At 41.5% G+C, this 17,422-nt stretch overlaps 1 protein-coding gene across 15 annotated transcripts in view; it reads left to right on the top strand.

Moving 5' to 3' along the window:
• dab2ipb (DAB2 interacting protein b) overlaps positions 1-17,422 on the top strand; it is a 232,381-nt gene that overhangs the window by 171,618 nt on the left and 43,341 nt on the right. For all 15 annotated transcript variants that reach the window (XM_074616866.1, XM_074616865.1, XM_074616864.1 and 12 more), the window contains 3 exons: positions 5,191-5,344; positions 7,715-7,813; positions 12,031-12,585. In XM_074616866.1, coding sequence (XP_074472967.1) covers positions 5,191-5,344; positions 7,715-7,813; positions 12,031-12,585 — 808 coding nt within the window. The remainder of the gene's footprint in view (positions 1-5,190; positions 5,345-7,714; positions 7,814-12,030; positions 12,586-17,422) is intronic.

Raw genomic sequence — 17,422 nt, 5'->3', positions numbered from 1 at the left:
TGATTGGTTATATGTTGCAAACACCTCCTCATTCATGTGAACGCGCTCATAACGAGATTGGAAAACCCTGGGTTGATTTACCGAGTTGATAACCAGCTTCGTAGTACAGTTTAGCGAGATCTCGTTTGTTAGGTTAAGTGAAGCCAGATAACGAGAAGATACCCTGGGTATATTGAACTCGCTTGTAGTACAGACCTCTGGTGTTCAAATGATACAGATCTAAATGTTACAGACGGATGTGACAGAAAACAACATCCCTTCTCATTTCGGACTGAAAGTTACCGACCAACTTGTGCATAAATACCTGAGGGTAAATATGCTAGAAGATTTCAATATTTCCACAGAAAAGTGTTGAGGTGAGGTGGAAAACAGATTTAATACTGATGTTGTTGCTTCTGCTTCCTCTATTGTCATAGACTTTATATAAGAAGTGGACGTAGTCACTGGGACATCACCCACTGGTTTGTGGACTGCCGTTTTGAAGCCTCAAGTTTAGCATTTTGGCCGTCGGCATCTTTGCTTTTGGCTGTCTGCATCTTAACTTTTTTGCAACCAGAAGTGACACGACAGGGTGGAGCTAAGTACAACTGAACGCTGAATAAGACATTTTTAGACGACCAAAAAGATTATAATTAACTTTCATGAAGTGAAAACACACTGTGAAAGGGTTAAAGTTGTAAGATGAAAACACGGACAACTCCCAGACCGGACAACGCCGTTATAGCGACCTGTCAATCACCAGGTAGCCCCGCCCTAATGCATCCCCTGCTTTATGGTCTATCTGACTCTAAATGGGACCATCATTTACTAAATGAACATCATGCTGTATTGAAGAAGACTAGAAACTAGAGATTGAGACCATAAACTAATTTTTACAATGTTTACTGAGGTAATAAATCAAGAGAGAAGTAGGCTCATTTTCTCATAGACTTCTTTACAACCAGAGGAGTCGCCCCCTTCCGCATTGGCTTCACTTCTCAGACCCAGAGTTGCCCACATGTTGCAGTACATGGCGAGTGTTATTGAGAACATCCCTTCTCATTTCAGACTTAAAAACCTGAGGGAAAATATACATATTTCTACAGAAAAGTTTGTAGACGTGTTGACATATCAAGCCAGAAAAGGCAGACAGAAACAGATAGTTTATATACTGATGTTGTGGTACCTGATCTGCTTCCTCTGTTGTAGACAAAGCTTCCATGCTGTGCTGCCGCGCGCTGTTTCTTGCAACGTCCTCGGTTTGAGTCTAGACGGGGGACTTTAATTCATGTCACACACTATAGCACCTGCTTAAAACACCACAGGGTACACGTGGATCAAAAGAGACCAATTCATTCATTAACACAACACATATGCCATTTAGATGGGAACCAGCAATGAGACCGTATGATCTCATGATGAAGAGCCACTGATGTTCCATTCATTATGTAATCCGGTCAAGTCACATGCACAAATTAAAAAAATGCCCTTAAAAGCTGTGCATCGCTGTGCATCACATACTTCATATAGCAGTACAAACCTGTGTGTCTCTTTGGGTGTATACACTCTCATACTAGCATTCCATCCAGTTATGTATCCAATCATAAGGTGTTATAGATCCTAGTATATTATAGTATGAACAGAGCTCTGTGCAACATCTCCTGTAATTCCAACCATGTCTTTACAAAGGCAGTTCTTTATGGCTTGACCTTTTCAATTATGTATTTTACTACAGGGCTTTATATAATTATGTCTGTGTGTAGGAGACACTGCATAGCATCTGAAATATTTAGGTGGCCCCGAATGACACCCAGAAGACTGAGAGGGATACATTGATTGGTGGCCAAGAGAGGGGAAGGCAGATAAACACAGCGAGAGAGATAAACAGAACAATGAAAGGAGATGGGAAGATGTATACCAGAGAGTCCTCCAAACATAAACTATACCCCCACTCCCCCACCCACCTCAGGTAAACACTGAATGAGAGAAAGAGAAATGGAGGCAGAGTAATGGAGGATTATCAAGGACAAAAGAAGGACGTTTGCCGAGAATAGACGATGTTGGGGGAAGGGAACCAAAGAGTAGAGAAACGAGGAGACGAGGACAGCGGGCCCTGCGTTTAATACCAGCTGTTATTTGCAGAGGCTGACGTGAACAGTGTGTCAAAAAAACTGTGTGATATACAAGTTCTGAGCAGATTTCACACGCCAGACAGTCTCTCATTGTCATTATTACAAAGTGGCCCACAATAGGCTGTAAATTACACGTTACAGTACAATTTAATACAGCGCCATACAGATGACAGGCAGCATTATTATTCATCAATTCATACTTTCACAGTCTCCCACCATTTCCACTGACACTAATGTGCTAATATGATATGCTGAGAGAAAAAGAAAACCATAATAGCTGAATCAAATATATTCCTTTTTTGAAGATGCTCTCTGCGGCAATTTCTCTTCACAGCACGCAGAATATTTCTCCAGAGGATCTTGATTTTGGCGAGCTACATTTCCACAGGAAGAATCCTTACATTCGTCTAAATATTAGAAACGTGCATGCTACCAGTTGGTTAAAATGTGTGACAGTTTGTAGCATTAGCAGGTTTTTTTTAGTCACTTTGTGAGTCATCACTGTGGACACAAGTTTCCATCCCTTCCTGTCTCTTAGCGGCACATCCCACTAGAAAACCCCTGTTTCCCCTCCTCTCCGCTTACTTGACTCGCTCTCTGTTCTGCCCGGTACCCAGGCAGCCAATCACAAAGCAGAGCTAGGTGCAAAACACACTTCCTCTGCAGCTGTGCTTTGGAAAAGGCTAGCAGCTCCTAAAACTAGATTCTCATATGCAAAGCTATCGTGGGGCCGTTTGCACATGTATTTTATTTTATTTCAGGTGATGAAATGTGTCTCTATGTGTGTGTGTGTGTGTGTGTGTGTGTGAGAGAGAGAGAGATAAAAAGGAGAGTCCAGATGATTATCCACTTCACATTGGATAGTGGATTTGGACACCAAAGCTGTCTGACTACAAAGGGCTGCATGCGGTTGCTAATCTGTCATTACGACTGCTGCATTTTCCCTGGAATGCTCTTTTTTGTAGAGATGTACAGTACACACACACACACACTCACACACACACAGAGGCACACACACACACAGGCGTACTCACATACATGGGATTAGTGTGTAAGCCGTCCATAGAGGGCACTGTTAACAGAATGTTCTCGCTCATTACATGAGCAATTGACCCTCGGTCTTCCTCGTCCTGCCGGTGTCAGGGGCTAATGTTTGCGTAGCTCGCCTGTCGCTGCTCACGGCCCTCGCTAGCATATTTAGCTCTTCATCCTCTTATCAGTGAGAGGCTGACTGGACCATGGCTGAGGTCGATGCTTAATAGAAACACAAGAGCACCAAGGGCTGGATATGTGACTAAAGACAACAATTACTTTGGTAGCTCTCATGTATAATGCTTTATAACAATAATCATAACATATTTGAAGCATTATAGTGACTCATAATTCCCATAGTTGTAATAGATTATAATCTTTTTATAATGCATAATTACTCTAAGTGGTCATTGTTTGCTTTAAAGATAAGTTGGACGATGTTTGAAAGTAGCATCATTTGAAAGTAGCATCGCCTCAGGAGCTCCATCTAAGTATACATGAGAACATCGTCAACCCTGCCTTTAAGTAAAGTGAGAAAAAAAAAATCATTAAATCTATGCAAGAACAACAGACAAAAAGTTGTAAAATGAATAGGGCTGTCAAAGTTAAAGCCATAATATTGTGTTAAAGCAAATTGTTTCCAGGAACATCACCAATTTTTAAGCTCAGTTTTAAAGCTAAAGTGAAGATACTTCATATGAAACTAGAAAACCAGAGGAACCCATCGGTACCAACCATTTCATACTAGCGTGTCGGGAAGGAGGCTAAACTGTCATGGTCATTTTCAAAGGGGTCCCTTGACCTCTGACCTCCAGATCAGTGAATGTAAATGGGTTCTATGGGTACCCACGAGTCTCCACTTTACAGACATGCCCACTTTATGATAATCACATGCAGTTTGGGGCAAGTCATAGTCAAGTCAGCACACTGACACACTGACAGCTGTTGTTGTCTGTTGGGCTGCAGTTTGCCATGGTATGATTGGAGCATATTGTTTTATGCTAAATGCAGTACCTGTGAGGGTTTCTGGACAATATCTGTCATTGTTTTGTGTTCTTAATTGATTTCCAATAATACATATATACATACATTTGCATGAAGCAGCATATTTGTCCACTCCCATGTTGATAAGATTATTAAATACTTGACAAATCTCCCTTTAAGGAACATTTTGAACAGATAAAAAATGTGTGATTAATTGCGATTAACTATGGACAATCATGTGATTTATTAATTATTTGAATCGATCAACAGCCCTAATTATAAGTATGTTTATAATGCATTATAGACATGGGCGTCATAAAAAGTGTTCATGACATGTTAGAGAATATCATACTTCAACATAACTGGTTATTATTGAATGTTAGAGGAGCTAAATGTCATCTCAATAATGTGGATCATATACGGTCAAAGGCAAATATGTGCTGCATGAAGACACACATTTGCTCTCTCCTGGTGACATTCATTTACTAACTCTTCTAAAAACACAGAAAGTAGGGCGACATCAAACACAGCAAACAGTGGAAAGCTCTTTACTCTGTCTCCTAATCTTCTCTGGCTAGAAAATGGCCAAGGATAGGGCTTCAGGGTTGTGTCAGTCAGAATATTGAACACTTTCTTAAGTGCACTCTGATCTCCTGTCACAGTGCGACGGAGAAGAGTCGACAGGGTTGGGAGTTCGTTTGGCGTGTGTTTGTTAAATGAAGCTCCACAAAACAGATAGCAAGCAGCACCATGAAGCATTATCACATCACGGATACCGCCAAAGCCATCCGTTAGCAAGCCAGCTTAGAAGTGGGTGCATGAACATGTGTTGGTTTAGCGTGTGAGCTTGTCATGCGGAGGACTCGCCGACTTTGAGGCAAGTGGAGCATCTTCTCTTCGTCATCTTCTCACTCGTCTTCCTTCACACTCACCATGAACGCTCGCTGTTACGCGCTGTACATATGCTCCCTCTCTCTCACTTCCTCTACTCAGACTCTGCAGGGTGACTCAGTTCTCTCTCTCTTCCTCTTCTCTCTCTCTCTCTCTCCTCTGTCACTCTTAGATCTCATCTGATGCCAAGGCTGAAGGAGTCTCGCTCCCATGAGTCATTGCTCAGCCCCAGTAGCGCTGTGGAAGCCCTGGACCTAAGTATGGAGGACGAGGTTGTCATCAAGCCTGTTCACAGCAGCATCCTCGGGCAGGACTACTGCTTTGAGGTGAGGAGGCACACACACATACGCATAACACAGTGCACATGCAAATGCTACAGAACATTCCCACTACTGGTCCAGCTTCATTAAATCATCTATGCACAGCCATAGATCTGGTTATTTTCAGGGAGCCAACGAGTTATTTCAGGCATCCAAGGCTCTGTAACTAAAAGTCTTGTTAATTTTCTGCATCAACAATATTTGGTGAGTGACATTTGGAGCACTTCCAAATCATCAGAATAAAAAAATAAGCAACTACATCAGCAAATTCTCGTTCTTTGAGCAAAAGTCAAAATGTTCAAGCTGCACCAAGGATGCGCTTTTGTATGAAACATTTAAAAAGCATTCTTAAAGCTGCTTACGGTGGGTCAAAAGACTATGTGTAATGTGCTCATAGTGATGAACCCATAGAGAATTATCACTGCTGCAACGCTGCAGTTCCCCTCAGCGCCACAGAGCAATCTAGTGTCTTTATGCTCCTTGTTTTGGTTCTCTCTCATCCATCTGGTTTCCAGCTGCAGCAGGAAGCTGTTTTAGGAGCTCTGATAAACCCACGGTACGCTACAAGCGCAGCACTAAACAGCAGACAAAGCCAGTGGACCAAATGGAGCATTTAGCTGCTAAAAAGGGGGGGGTGGGGTATATTGGACTTTGGACTTTGGACTTATTAATCGGGTGGCCAGAAACACAACCTCTAATGAATGCTAATGTTGTGTCTGCTGGATGTGTAAATAGGCAACAGACACAAGACTTGCAACCAGCAGACTGCTGTTGGTGTCCCGTGTGAAACTGACAACGTCTTTGTGTTCACAACGTGAAGTTTCACTTTCACTTTACAAATGTAATCATTTTAAGCCAAACCATGATGTTATTTCCTGAACCTAACGAACACCTCCTCCTAACACACAGTGAGTGAGTGAAGTCCGGCGAATGGAGCGTGAAAAAATTGTCCAGATATGCTACTGACATTGATCAACTATCAGTTACTATTAGCATTGATTTTGACCCATACAAATTGGTTGGAGGTACGCGAAACTTTGCATGAATCGAGCCGAGAACGAGAGGACAAACTGAAACAATCTGATGTTTGATTGTTTGCTCTTTCGCAGCGTGTCCAGTTAGGAAGAGGTGTAAGTGGTCTGGTTGTCGACACCTAAACAAGTCATTTTGGTGGCATTCACAACTTTAACCATGAGTTGACTACGACCGTAGTGAAGTCTCACAGTGTGACGCGCTGGGCTACCCAGGGGTCCTGACAAAGCGTCAGTACAGCATGTGACGAGTTGGGATGAGAACGTGTTGGCCTGAAATGCCCAGCAGAAGCTAAAGAATGTGCTGTAGAAGCCTGATAAAACACTCAGCAGTTTTAATCAGCTTGCTTTCACATTCTGGGTCAACCAAAGCTACGACGCTGTTTTTCTGTTTCCAGTTACAACAACAAACCACTTTGAGTTCGCTACAATTGTGATTTGCGTCTTTGGCTGGCTTTTTTCTCCATGGCAACAGTCTGGAACTACCAATTATTTTCATTATTTTTTGATAATTATTATTTGCTTGATTAGTCATGTAGTATAAAAAATCTAAAAATAATGAAAAAATGCCCATTACGATCATTAACAAACATCTGGGAACAATACATGTGGATCCAGCGGTTCCTCTCTTCACATCTCTATTGCAACTCCAGTTCCTGATTAGCTGCGGATGGCCAATTATAACCAAAAGTTCAGACGCAGATATTAAAAAACACAGAAGCAAGTGACAGTGGTTACGTTTCTCTGCTTGTAGAAAATAAATGGAAGCACAGCGATAATTTGTTTCAGTCCCTGGCTGCGTGAAAACTGGTGTATCGTCACGATCACTGGCGGACCGGAGTAGTTTCCAACAAATTGCCTCTAATTACTGTAAGATTCATGTGTGCACAAACATATATGCATACATGCAGCTGTAGATAGGGAGCCTCAGGGTGAGGGAAATTACTGAATACTTTCACTCCTACACTGTCTACCGTAGAGACCAGAAGTCTCCACTAATCTTTATTATCCTGCTCATTACATCATTCGGTTTCTTTTTTCTCACTCTTTTCTGTCCTCTTTCCCTCCCACTTTACATTTTTTAATTATCCAGTCATCATCCAGTCTCTCCTGCGTCCATTCACACCATTCAGTCACTCCTCAACTCTGCCAAGTCATCCTCAGTCTCCTCGTGTCTGTGTGTTGTATTGTTGATAAGCTTCTTTCCCGTCAGAGACAAAGTGGTATTTTAGAACTAAGTTTAGCAAACCATTCTGTTCCATTTATTCTCTTGGCGTTGTTATGCATGGTGTTTGATCATTATTTTCCTTCTCTCTCTCTCTCTCTCTCTGTGTGGCGGCGGCAGGTCACCACCTCCACAGGAAGCAAATGTTTTTCCTGCCGTTCATCAGCCGAGAGAGACAAATGGATGGAGAATCTGAGGAGAGCAGTGCAACCCAACAAGGTAAACACGCAGTAGGAGGGACGAGGCTGTTTGCAGCAATCAACACTAATAACTTTGTGTCCCAATTCCAAACCGCACTTTGCAACACTGATTATTATAAAGACGCTGAGCTACGTGGTGTTGACACCGGTGTTGTAACTCGCACAACAAACAATCTGATATGTTCACATCCAGCTGTGCCCTTTATGCACCGTACACCTCAAAGAGCAGAGGACACAGAGGTCACAGCGAGGAGCACCAAAGTGCTTTCCTCCTGAGCATCGACACCATCTGTAATCTTGATAAACACAGCTGTGGCAGAGGGAGAGCAGCAAACACGTCACGCCAAGAAAATAGTCCTCATCTCATAGCGTCTTCAGCGCTTCCTCATCTGTCATTATTTAGTCAATAATCACTCACTAATTACAACTTTGGAAAAAAGTTCCCTTATAACGTTGGAGTCCTCCTTCTCCTCGGTTCTTTTTGGCAAGGCGGTCTTATTTCTGTCTTTGCTTTGTGTTTTTTAATTATCCGAGTGATTTTGAGAGATTAGACGCAGTGCAATGTGTTTTTTGGCAAACTTAGAAACTGGAGTCAGATACCAAGATTCTTTGGAACTAGATGAGGAAGTCTCTGGAGTTGAATTAAATAGATTAAACAGATTTTACACTTTAACTGCGAGTACGACTACTCACAGACTAGACCCATGATTAAGGTAACACATCAATGACTTATGTTTACATGCACAAAGTATTCAGTGTTTTGCCCTTATTCAGAAAAAGACAATATTCTTTCCTACTAAGCTGTTTACATGGCTAATGAAAATTGATATTCCACTAATATTCCCGTTTACATGCAGCCGTGCATACTCTGATTAACATAACCGGTGGCGAACTCAGCCTCTCTCTTTCATTCCTTCAACCACCTTCTTGAAAAGGTCGGCGTTGTGATATTTCTGCATATCCAAAAACCTGTAGATATCCAAGTCTTTCATCATGTTTAAAAGTAGGTGTGTTTCTCCTTCTGACCTTCTGACCTTCTGACCTGCTGTTCTTTTGGACATGCGTCTCTGCAAACTGTTGGCTAGTAAACTGGCTAGAGGCCGTGTGTCGCAAACTGCCATAATAAACCTCAGTTGAGACGCATATTCTGAATGTGCTGTATACACGTCCAAATACATGAAGGACCAAACTTGCCAAAATCAAAAATAAATGAATAAATAAATAAATGACTTGATAAATAAATAAATATGCCATTAAAAGTAGACACAAATAATATTAAAAATAAATGATGTAATTAATTAATTGATCAAATGTGACATAAATTGATATTTCTGTTTGAATTTGTTTATTTATTTACCTTTATATTAACTCCCTTATTTATAATAATAATAATAATAAATTGGACTTATGTAGCACCTTTAGAAAAACCCAAGGACGCTTTACAAGGAGGTCACTCAGAATCATATTAATAAAAAAATTGAGGAGAAAACTGTGGCTAAGTAATAGAAGAGTGATGGGTAGAAAGAGTTAGTTGGACAGGTGGTGCTTGAGGTGTTTTTCGAAAGTGTCCAGGGATGAAGCATTTCTGATTTTTATACAATATATTCTCTTCTGTTTAATTTCCACTTTTATTTATTAATGTATTTATTTTTATTAATTTTGAAATGTATTTATTTATTTCTGCATTTATTTATTTATTTTTATTTTTGCAAATATTTTTATTTATTTTATCTTTATATTTAAATGTATATATTCATTTATGTGTTTAAGCATTTATTTATTTATTTATTTATGCATGCATGATTTCCCCTTAGCATTTCACCCTTTATTTATTTCCTCAAACATATTTATTTCTGTATTCTTTTCTTTACATGTTTCTTTTTCCATTTCTTTATGTATTTCTGCCATATTATTCAAATGAGGGGACTGTCAAACAAAAACCTGAACAATATCAGCATATCCCACATGTCTTAATCAGAAAATGCTCCATTCGGAAAAAGGCCTAATTCAGAATATCCAAACGGAACATGCTGTTTACATGACCCTTATCAAATTGGGAATATTGTCATATTCTGAATGACACTGGAATATTAGTGCATGTAAACGTCGTCACTGTGAACAAACACTTGTTTATACCAAGACCATTTATCCAGCATACGGAGGACAAGCAAAGGCATCAAGATAAATAAAAGAAATCTTACAAGTCATTCTTTTTTTTTACTGAAAACCTATTTAAAGAAGTTTAAATGTTAATCTGTAATGATCTCCAATGACAGAGTACATGTTGGTCAACAGAGGATCAAAACTCACAGGTATTATGTAGAACACAAGCAAGACTCAACCTGTGAGACTTTGTGGTTTACAGGTCAGTATGTGTTACCATGACCTCGCCCTAAAGCCTCTTTCTGGGAGGAAGAGGAAGGAGGTGCTCATATATTAAAATATGGAATAACAGCGGAAGTGAAATAATATTCAGTGATTTTCAATACCTATCTGCCACAGATGTAAATGAAATTAGGTTGAATTCAGCTGGTGTATAAGAGGATAATTATGGGTAATTATGATAATAGGCCATTTACAGAGGCATCATCTTCGCAGGCTGCTGTTTGATTGTAAATACATTTCTGTTTGACATAACACAAAGTTTAATTTCTAATTGGCGGTATAGAGCACCTTGATTTACAGTAGGGAGTCATTTTGCTGTCAACCGAGGCAAATTTGGAAAATTGATAACACTACTGACAAAGCGTTATTTAACACTGATCACGTGGGACACTGAGACTGAATGATACTGAGCAGAGGAACAATAAGGCATCGCGCTGCAGAAGAAATGTAAAGATCTAGTTCTACATGCAGTACAGGAGTCAGTAGTACAGTCAGGCCCTTGAATATCCTCTTGACCCATACAGTACATCTCCTGTTGTTTGACAGATTAGACCATCCATCTTCCACTGCCTCCACTTTTTGCTCCCACTTGATGCAGATACACTAGAATGAACCACAGACACCATTAAAGATAACATTACATGTTTTTCAGAGTTCAGAAACACCTGATATTGGGATGACATTTCATTACACAGAAGAATGTTTGTTGTCATATGTGGTAACGTATGAAAAGCATCCAGATACCGTTGAGCTTCCTTCATCATAGCTCCCAGTATTTCAAACATCCTATGCTGTCTTTCTGATTACGAGAGGCTCTGGTATTTCTCTCTAATAATGTAATTATTAGCTCCTCTTTCCCTCTCTTCATCTTCAGAGTTAGTTTTCAAGGCAATCTGAATAATGGGCCAAAAATATGCCCCGCTCTTGGCAAAATCAATTGATGACATAAGAATGGGTTAGCAGCACTCTGTGAAATAATGTAGGAGTGAGATTTAAAAGACTGCAAATGCAGGAGAGAAAGGATTTTAAATTGCTACCATGAAATGATTGAAGGACTCTCTGATATGTTTTTGACATTTAAAAATGGAGAAACTTCAAAATCAGAGTTTGAGGCCGATTCTCGTTTGAATCTCATCAGTTTGTTTCTGCAGATTTATTTATGTTGATTTACTAGTTTAGTTTTCACTAGCGCTGTCAAAGGTAACGCAAATTTGTTTTAACACCAATAATTATTTAACGCAACTGTTTTTTCGGTTGTAGCAGGCTCGGTTTCAAAGCCAGGTATCATACTGGTATCATATGAAAATAGAAACCAAAGGAATCCATCGGTACCAACCATGTCATACTAGCTTGTCGGGACTGAGGCTAAATAACGTTCCAAACTTACGCTAAATGTTGGTGAGGAAAAACTGTCATGGCCATTTTCAAAGGGACCTCTGACCTCCAGATCAGTGAATGTAAATGGGTTCTATGGGTACCCACGAGTCTCCCCTTTACAGACATGCCCACTTTATGATAATCACATGCAGTTTGGGGCAAGTCCTAGTCAAGTCAGCACACTGACACACTGACAGCTGTTGTTGCCTGTTGGGCTGCAGTTTATACATTTGCATAAAGCATCATATCTGCCCAGTCCCATGTTGATAAGAGTATTAAATACTTAATAAATCTCCCTTTAAGGTACATTTTGAACAGATAAAAAAATGTGTGATTGATTTGTGATTAATCACGATTAACTATGGACAATCGTGATTAACAGCGATTGATATATTTTTTTATTTCTAAAGTTTCCAGTGGTGATGTTGTTGTTGTAAAAGGCCTTCCTAAACCACGTTCTTTCATCTTCTCCAGGACAACAGTCGCCGGGTGGAGAACCTGCTGAGGCTGTGGATCATCGAGGCCAAGGACCTGCCGGCCAAAAAGAAATACTTCTGCGAGCTTTGTCTCGATGACTCGCTCTACGCCCGCACCACCTGTAAACTCAAGACCGACAACGTGTTTTGGGGAGAGCACTTTGAGTTCAACAACCTGCCCGCCGTCAAGAGCATCACAGCCCACCTCTACAAAGACACAGACAAGAAGAAAAAGAAAGATAAAAACAATTACATTGGACTCGTCAACATCCCCGTGGCGGCGGTTACCGGACGGCAGTTCATGGAGAAGTGGTATCCAGTCAGCACGCCCAACCCCCCGAAGGGCAAGACATCCGGGCCTATGATTAGGATCAAGGCGCGCTATCAGAGTATGAACATCCTTCCCATGGAGATGTACAAGGAGTTTGCAGAGTACACCACCAACAACTACATGCTGCTGTGCTCGGTGCTTGAGCCCGGGATTAGCGTCAAGAACAAGGAGGAGATGGCGTGCGCACTGGTCCACATTCTACAGAGCACCGGCAAGGCCAAGGTTAGTACCAACAACATGATTTATTTCCATTTTCCCCACATCGGAACTCTCCATGGAGACATAATGGATAACAATACCAGAATATCAGACCATTATCTTGTCATGAGGTACTGACAAGACATGATAATAATAATAATAATAGCTTGGATTTATATAGCGCCTTTCATGAAACCCAAGGACGCTTAACAAAGACATAAATAAACACAACAAATGTAACAGAAGCTAGGGGCCATAGGCCTTGGTGAAGAGGTGGGTTTTGAGGAGTCTTTTGAAGGTGTCCAGAGATGGTGCGTTGCGGAGCTCTATGGGGAGAGAGTTCCAAAGTGTGGGGGCTGTCACACTGAAGGCTCTGTCCCCAAAAGTTCGCATTCTTGTGTGAGGGATGGAGAGCTGACCCGTGCCTGAGGATCTAAGGTTCCGGGGCTGTGTGTAAGGGTGGAGGAGGTTAGATAAATACTGAGGAGCCAGGGCATTGAGGGATTTGTAGGTGAGGAGGAGGATTTTGTAGGTGATGCGGGACTTGACCGGGAGCCAGTGGAGGTGGATGAGGGTGGGGGTGATGTGAGGTTAACTATTCCTCTTCCTCTGAACTATTGACCCCCCACAGCTGTAATACAGAGCAGACAAAGACCAGACAGAGAGGTGATTTCCTCTCGCTGCACCAGCCTTGTATTACATTTTTAACTCGAGCTAATCCCTTACATGTATCCCCCGCAGTGCTTCACGGCATACCGATGCAGGACAGAAGCACAATATATCCACCGCTGTCTGTAGCACTGCAAGCACGGGGAGATTAGTCTACCACAGTAGGAGCTAAGTCTCCCATGACAGCAGGCCGTCGGACTCCGATAATCTCCCATCCATCCAAAATGGCTGTATTTCACTTCACTTTGACGGCACCGTGTTTGTCTTCTCAGAGCAGGGGAACAAACATTTTGCATTAACGCATTTTGACTCTGCGTAACATCCGCGTAAGAGAGGGAAAGCCATCTTATTGGCTGCTGATGAAAAGAGGATGTAAAGAAGCTTAGAATTGATACGCCGATTAATAGGAATTAATCATAAGCAAGCATTTAGATGACAGGTTAATTGATTAGTTGATTTTTCAAGCATAAATGACAAAATGTTCCAGGTTCCAGCCACTTAAATGTAAAGATTTGCTGCGTTTCTCTGTTTTATATCATTGTAAATTGAATATCTTTGGGTTTTGGTCTGTTGCCTAGGGCTGGGCAATATATCAATATTATATCGATATCATGATACAATGCTAGATATGGTCTTAGATTCTGGATATTATAAGATGGCATCAGTGTTGTCTTTTCCTGGTTTTAAAGGCTGCATTAGAGTAAAGTGATGCCGTTTTCTGAACTTACCACACTGTTCTAGCTGTTCTATTATTTTCCTTTACCCTCGTAGTCATTGTATCCACATCACGGAGGATTATTTATCTCAAATCTCATGTGTAAATATTATGTGAAAGCATCAATAGTCTCCCCTCTCATATAGTATATCGATATTTGGTAAAAAAAAATATGGTGATATTTGATTTTCTCCATATCGCCCAGCCGTAGTTGCCGGGACAAAGCAAGACATTTAAAAGAGGAATTATTCTGCTCATTTTCAGGTGCATACTTGTATTTTAGGTTACTACTGGAAGACGTTTACATGAGCTCAAAGAATGCTTTATTTTTCTTATACCAGCTGTGCTGCAGCACCTCTTTTCACCCTTTGTCTGAAACGCTCTGTTTGAGCTACTCCCCCCTTCCGAAAAGCTCATTCTGCTCTGATTGGTCAATTGCCCCACTTTGTTGTCAATCGAACCAATCTCTTCGGACTCTGCTCAAGCTCCACTCTAACTAGCTTTGTTTGAGGGCGTGTCAAACTAGCCGCTAGGCAGGTATTATGCAAATGTGTTACTTGATGACATCACCACGTTACGTAAGAAAAGGCGGGACTTCAATCAAAGCATTTCAGGCAGTTGAGAAGCAGTGTTTCTGTAGAGGAGAGTAACTCCCTTTGGCCTGGACTTTTGGCTTTGTAACTCTGCAGACCTTTAACATGCATAAATAACTATAGAACACACTAAAGGAAAGGGAAAAACACAAACACATAATAGGTCCTCTTTAAAAGATGTCAAATTGTGTCCTGGGAAGACATTTTTCACGATCGATTTTCTGCTGTTTTATAGACCAAACAAATACCTTATTAATTGAGAAAACTATCTGCCCATTAATCAATAATGAAAGAAGTTTTATAATACTGATGAACATAACTCAGTTCCAAAGCATTTCTGATGAACAGACGATATATTTTGTCAGGAAATAGGCTTCTTGTTGTCCTTGTAATGTCTGAAATAAGTGTCTGCTTTTAGTGAAGTATTGCTTCAGGCTGCTTTCTTCAGCGCAGCATCGACGTCTTCGTCTTCACTGCTTCGTGAGATGCCCGCGACAGCTTGTGCCTCAATTTAGTTTTCCTGACAGTATCTCATCAGCAGAGCTTTGAAACTTTCTTTGACTTTATCACATCTCAGAGGAGTGATGAATGATCAGTGCTTAAGAAGTGATGTCTATCCACACTGTACCGCCAGTCTGCCGGTTTAGGACCGGGGCTGATAGCTGCTGATTGATGGGGGAGAAGGCCTCTACTGGTCCCCGGAGAGACAGCCACGTCCTTAATTACCTTCAATTAATTAATCCCCACCTTCCGAGCAAAGCACTAAAACTTTTACTTCTCTCTCACCTTCCTTCCCGGCTTTGTTTCTGCTAGCTAGTGGATGAGACCAGAGACGATATTTCAAGGTTGCTCATCATGACAGAGACCCTCATATACATATAGCCTCACTACATCTGTGTTCAAGAAAAACACAGATTTAATTGTATCTCTGTGGGGCTGTAAATACAGAAATAAAGCTGCCGTTGCCTTCTGACGAATAGGCAAACAGAAGCTTTTGGACTGACGTTAACAGGAAGAATTAATGAAAGCTGCTTTCAAAATGTCAAGAGTCAGTGCTGTTAGCTACTGCAGCTTCCTCTCTGAAAACACTTTCATCATTCAAGACATGGTGAACAGGACATATTTAGGCAGTACACATACACTTGAGTACATGTTTTTCCTTTAGCCTTGATGGATAAAGCAGTCATGTCATGCCAAACGCAGCTCGCAGCGATACCAAGACACCACTTCTTTAAAAATAGTCCTAATTAGGATATCCTCTGCTGCTGCACAGACGCTTTATATACACATATCTTGGCCTATGTTGCATGGTTTGTTCATTTGCAATACAATGATGAAGTTCTTTTTTCATGTACCGCCAACTTGGGTGCGGTCTTTGCTCACATTGCTGGGTTATATTTAGGAATCAAGCACATTTGCTTGAGCAAAGATAAACTCTGTAAAATCCTGTTAGCTTGGCTTTATTGTTTTCCTGCAAATGTAGAATAATTCTCCAGCCTTCGGTTATTTATCCCCCTTCCTTAGTGCTGTGTAGTCTTCCAACTATTCAGTCTCAAGTCAAATCCATGAGTCAGTATCTAATTCTGTCAGCACCACAGTGGATTTCTGGAGTTCAGACAGAGACTTTGCATCGCTGCTGCATTAGACAGTCACAACAGAGCATGAGCACTCTCTCTTCCACCCAGCGAGGGGTGAACGGGAGGTGAACGTTCCTCTTTCAGAGATGCAGCAGTGACTTTGTAGTTCTGAAGTTCTGCTGATGCGCATCGTGTTTAATCGGCAGTGTACAGGTGTGAAACGGCCCCTAATTGCAGCTGGCTATTGTTAAGAGATGCAGATTGCAGGTTGTAGCAGACATTAGTATGCAACACCTTCTAGACTTCTGTTTCTTCCTGTGTCATTTTATCACCCATCACCGAATAATTACACCCCGAATATTCTGCTCCGTTGCACCCTCGCTCCTTCTCCCTTGTCCTCTCACTACTTTCCGTCTTTGTCTTGCTTCATCTCTCTTTCACGCTTCATTGCGTCTCGAGGCCAAAGCTCTCCGGAGAGATGTCATTACGGACGCTGTATTGATGTCTGGCGAGCACGGCGGGCACGCCCTGCGTCGCGGCACAGATGCTAACTTTATACGCACACACCTACGTATAAATCACAAGACATTAGCAGGTGGTTGTAGGTCAGCTATTCAATTTTATGCATGAGCAAGTAGGCCTGCAGTTATATTAAGATATATGTGGCTTTAGATGACACAGGATTGGGTCAGATGTGTGCACTATGGCTGTGCGTTGGAGTAAAAACAATACCTTCTGATTATATTTTATTTTGAAGCCGTAGATCCAGCCGAAATCAAAATGAGAAATTCAATCATAACACTTCTGCTGATTTCCTGTGCTGTAAGGTCACGACACCGGTCCGTCTCGTCCCCTGTGGGACACACTTATGTCCGCCGCACACCCAAACGGCTCTATTAGAAGCTCCGCAGCAACAATAACAAAACCCTCCGCTGTGATGGAATTGCCTGGAGAAGTTCACCTTTCTTTCATGTGAAGATATCCACTCCTGGCATGAATCCCCCGCGTTATTGATCGAGTCTTCTCGACGCCTCGCCCCCTTCGGGGAGATTATGTTCTAATTTTGTTGCAGCTCCTCTCAGCCGTGCCGACTGTTGGAAGTGACGATAAGGAGGATTTATCCTTATGATAACTGGCCAGAGGAGGGTGGTGTTCTGGTTATTATGCCATTGCGTTTTTATGTTACTGCTCCTCAAGGTAAACTAACAGCCCTGCTTAAGAGGGCGAAATATGGGAGTCTCTCCTCTCTACATCCTCTGTGCTAAATTGTCGCAGCAGCGCTCCAGTCGCGTTCAGCACCAGCGTCT

This window comes from Sebastes fasciatus, chromosome 19 (genome assembly GCF_043250625.1).
Source record: "Sebastes fasciatus isolate fSebFas1 chromosome 19, fSebFas1.pri, whole genome shotgun sequence".
In the NCBI taxonomy this organism is placed as follows: domain Eukaryota; kingdom Metazoa; phylum Chordata; class Actinopteri; order Perciformes; family Sebastidae; genus Sebastes; species Sebastes fasciatus.
This window is presented reverse-complemented; position numbering and strand designations above follow the sequence as displayed.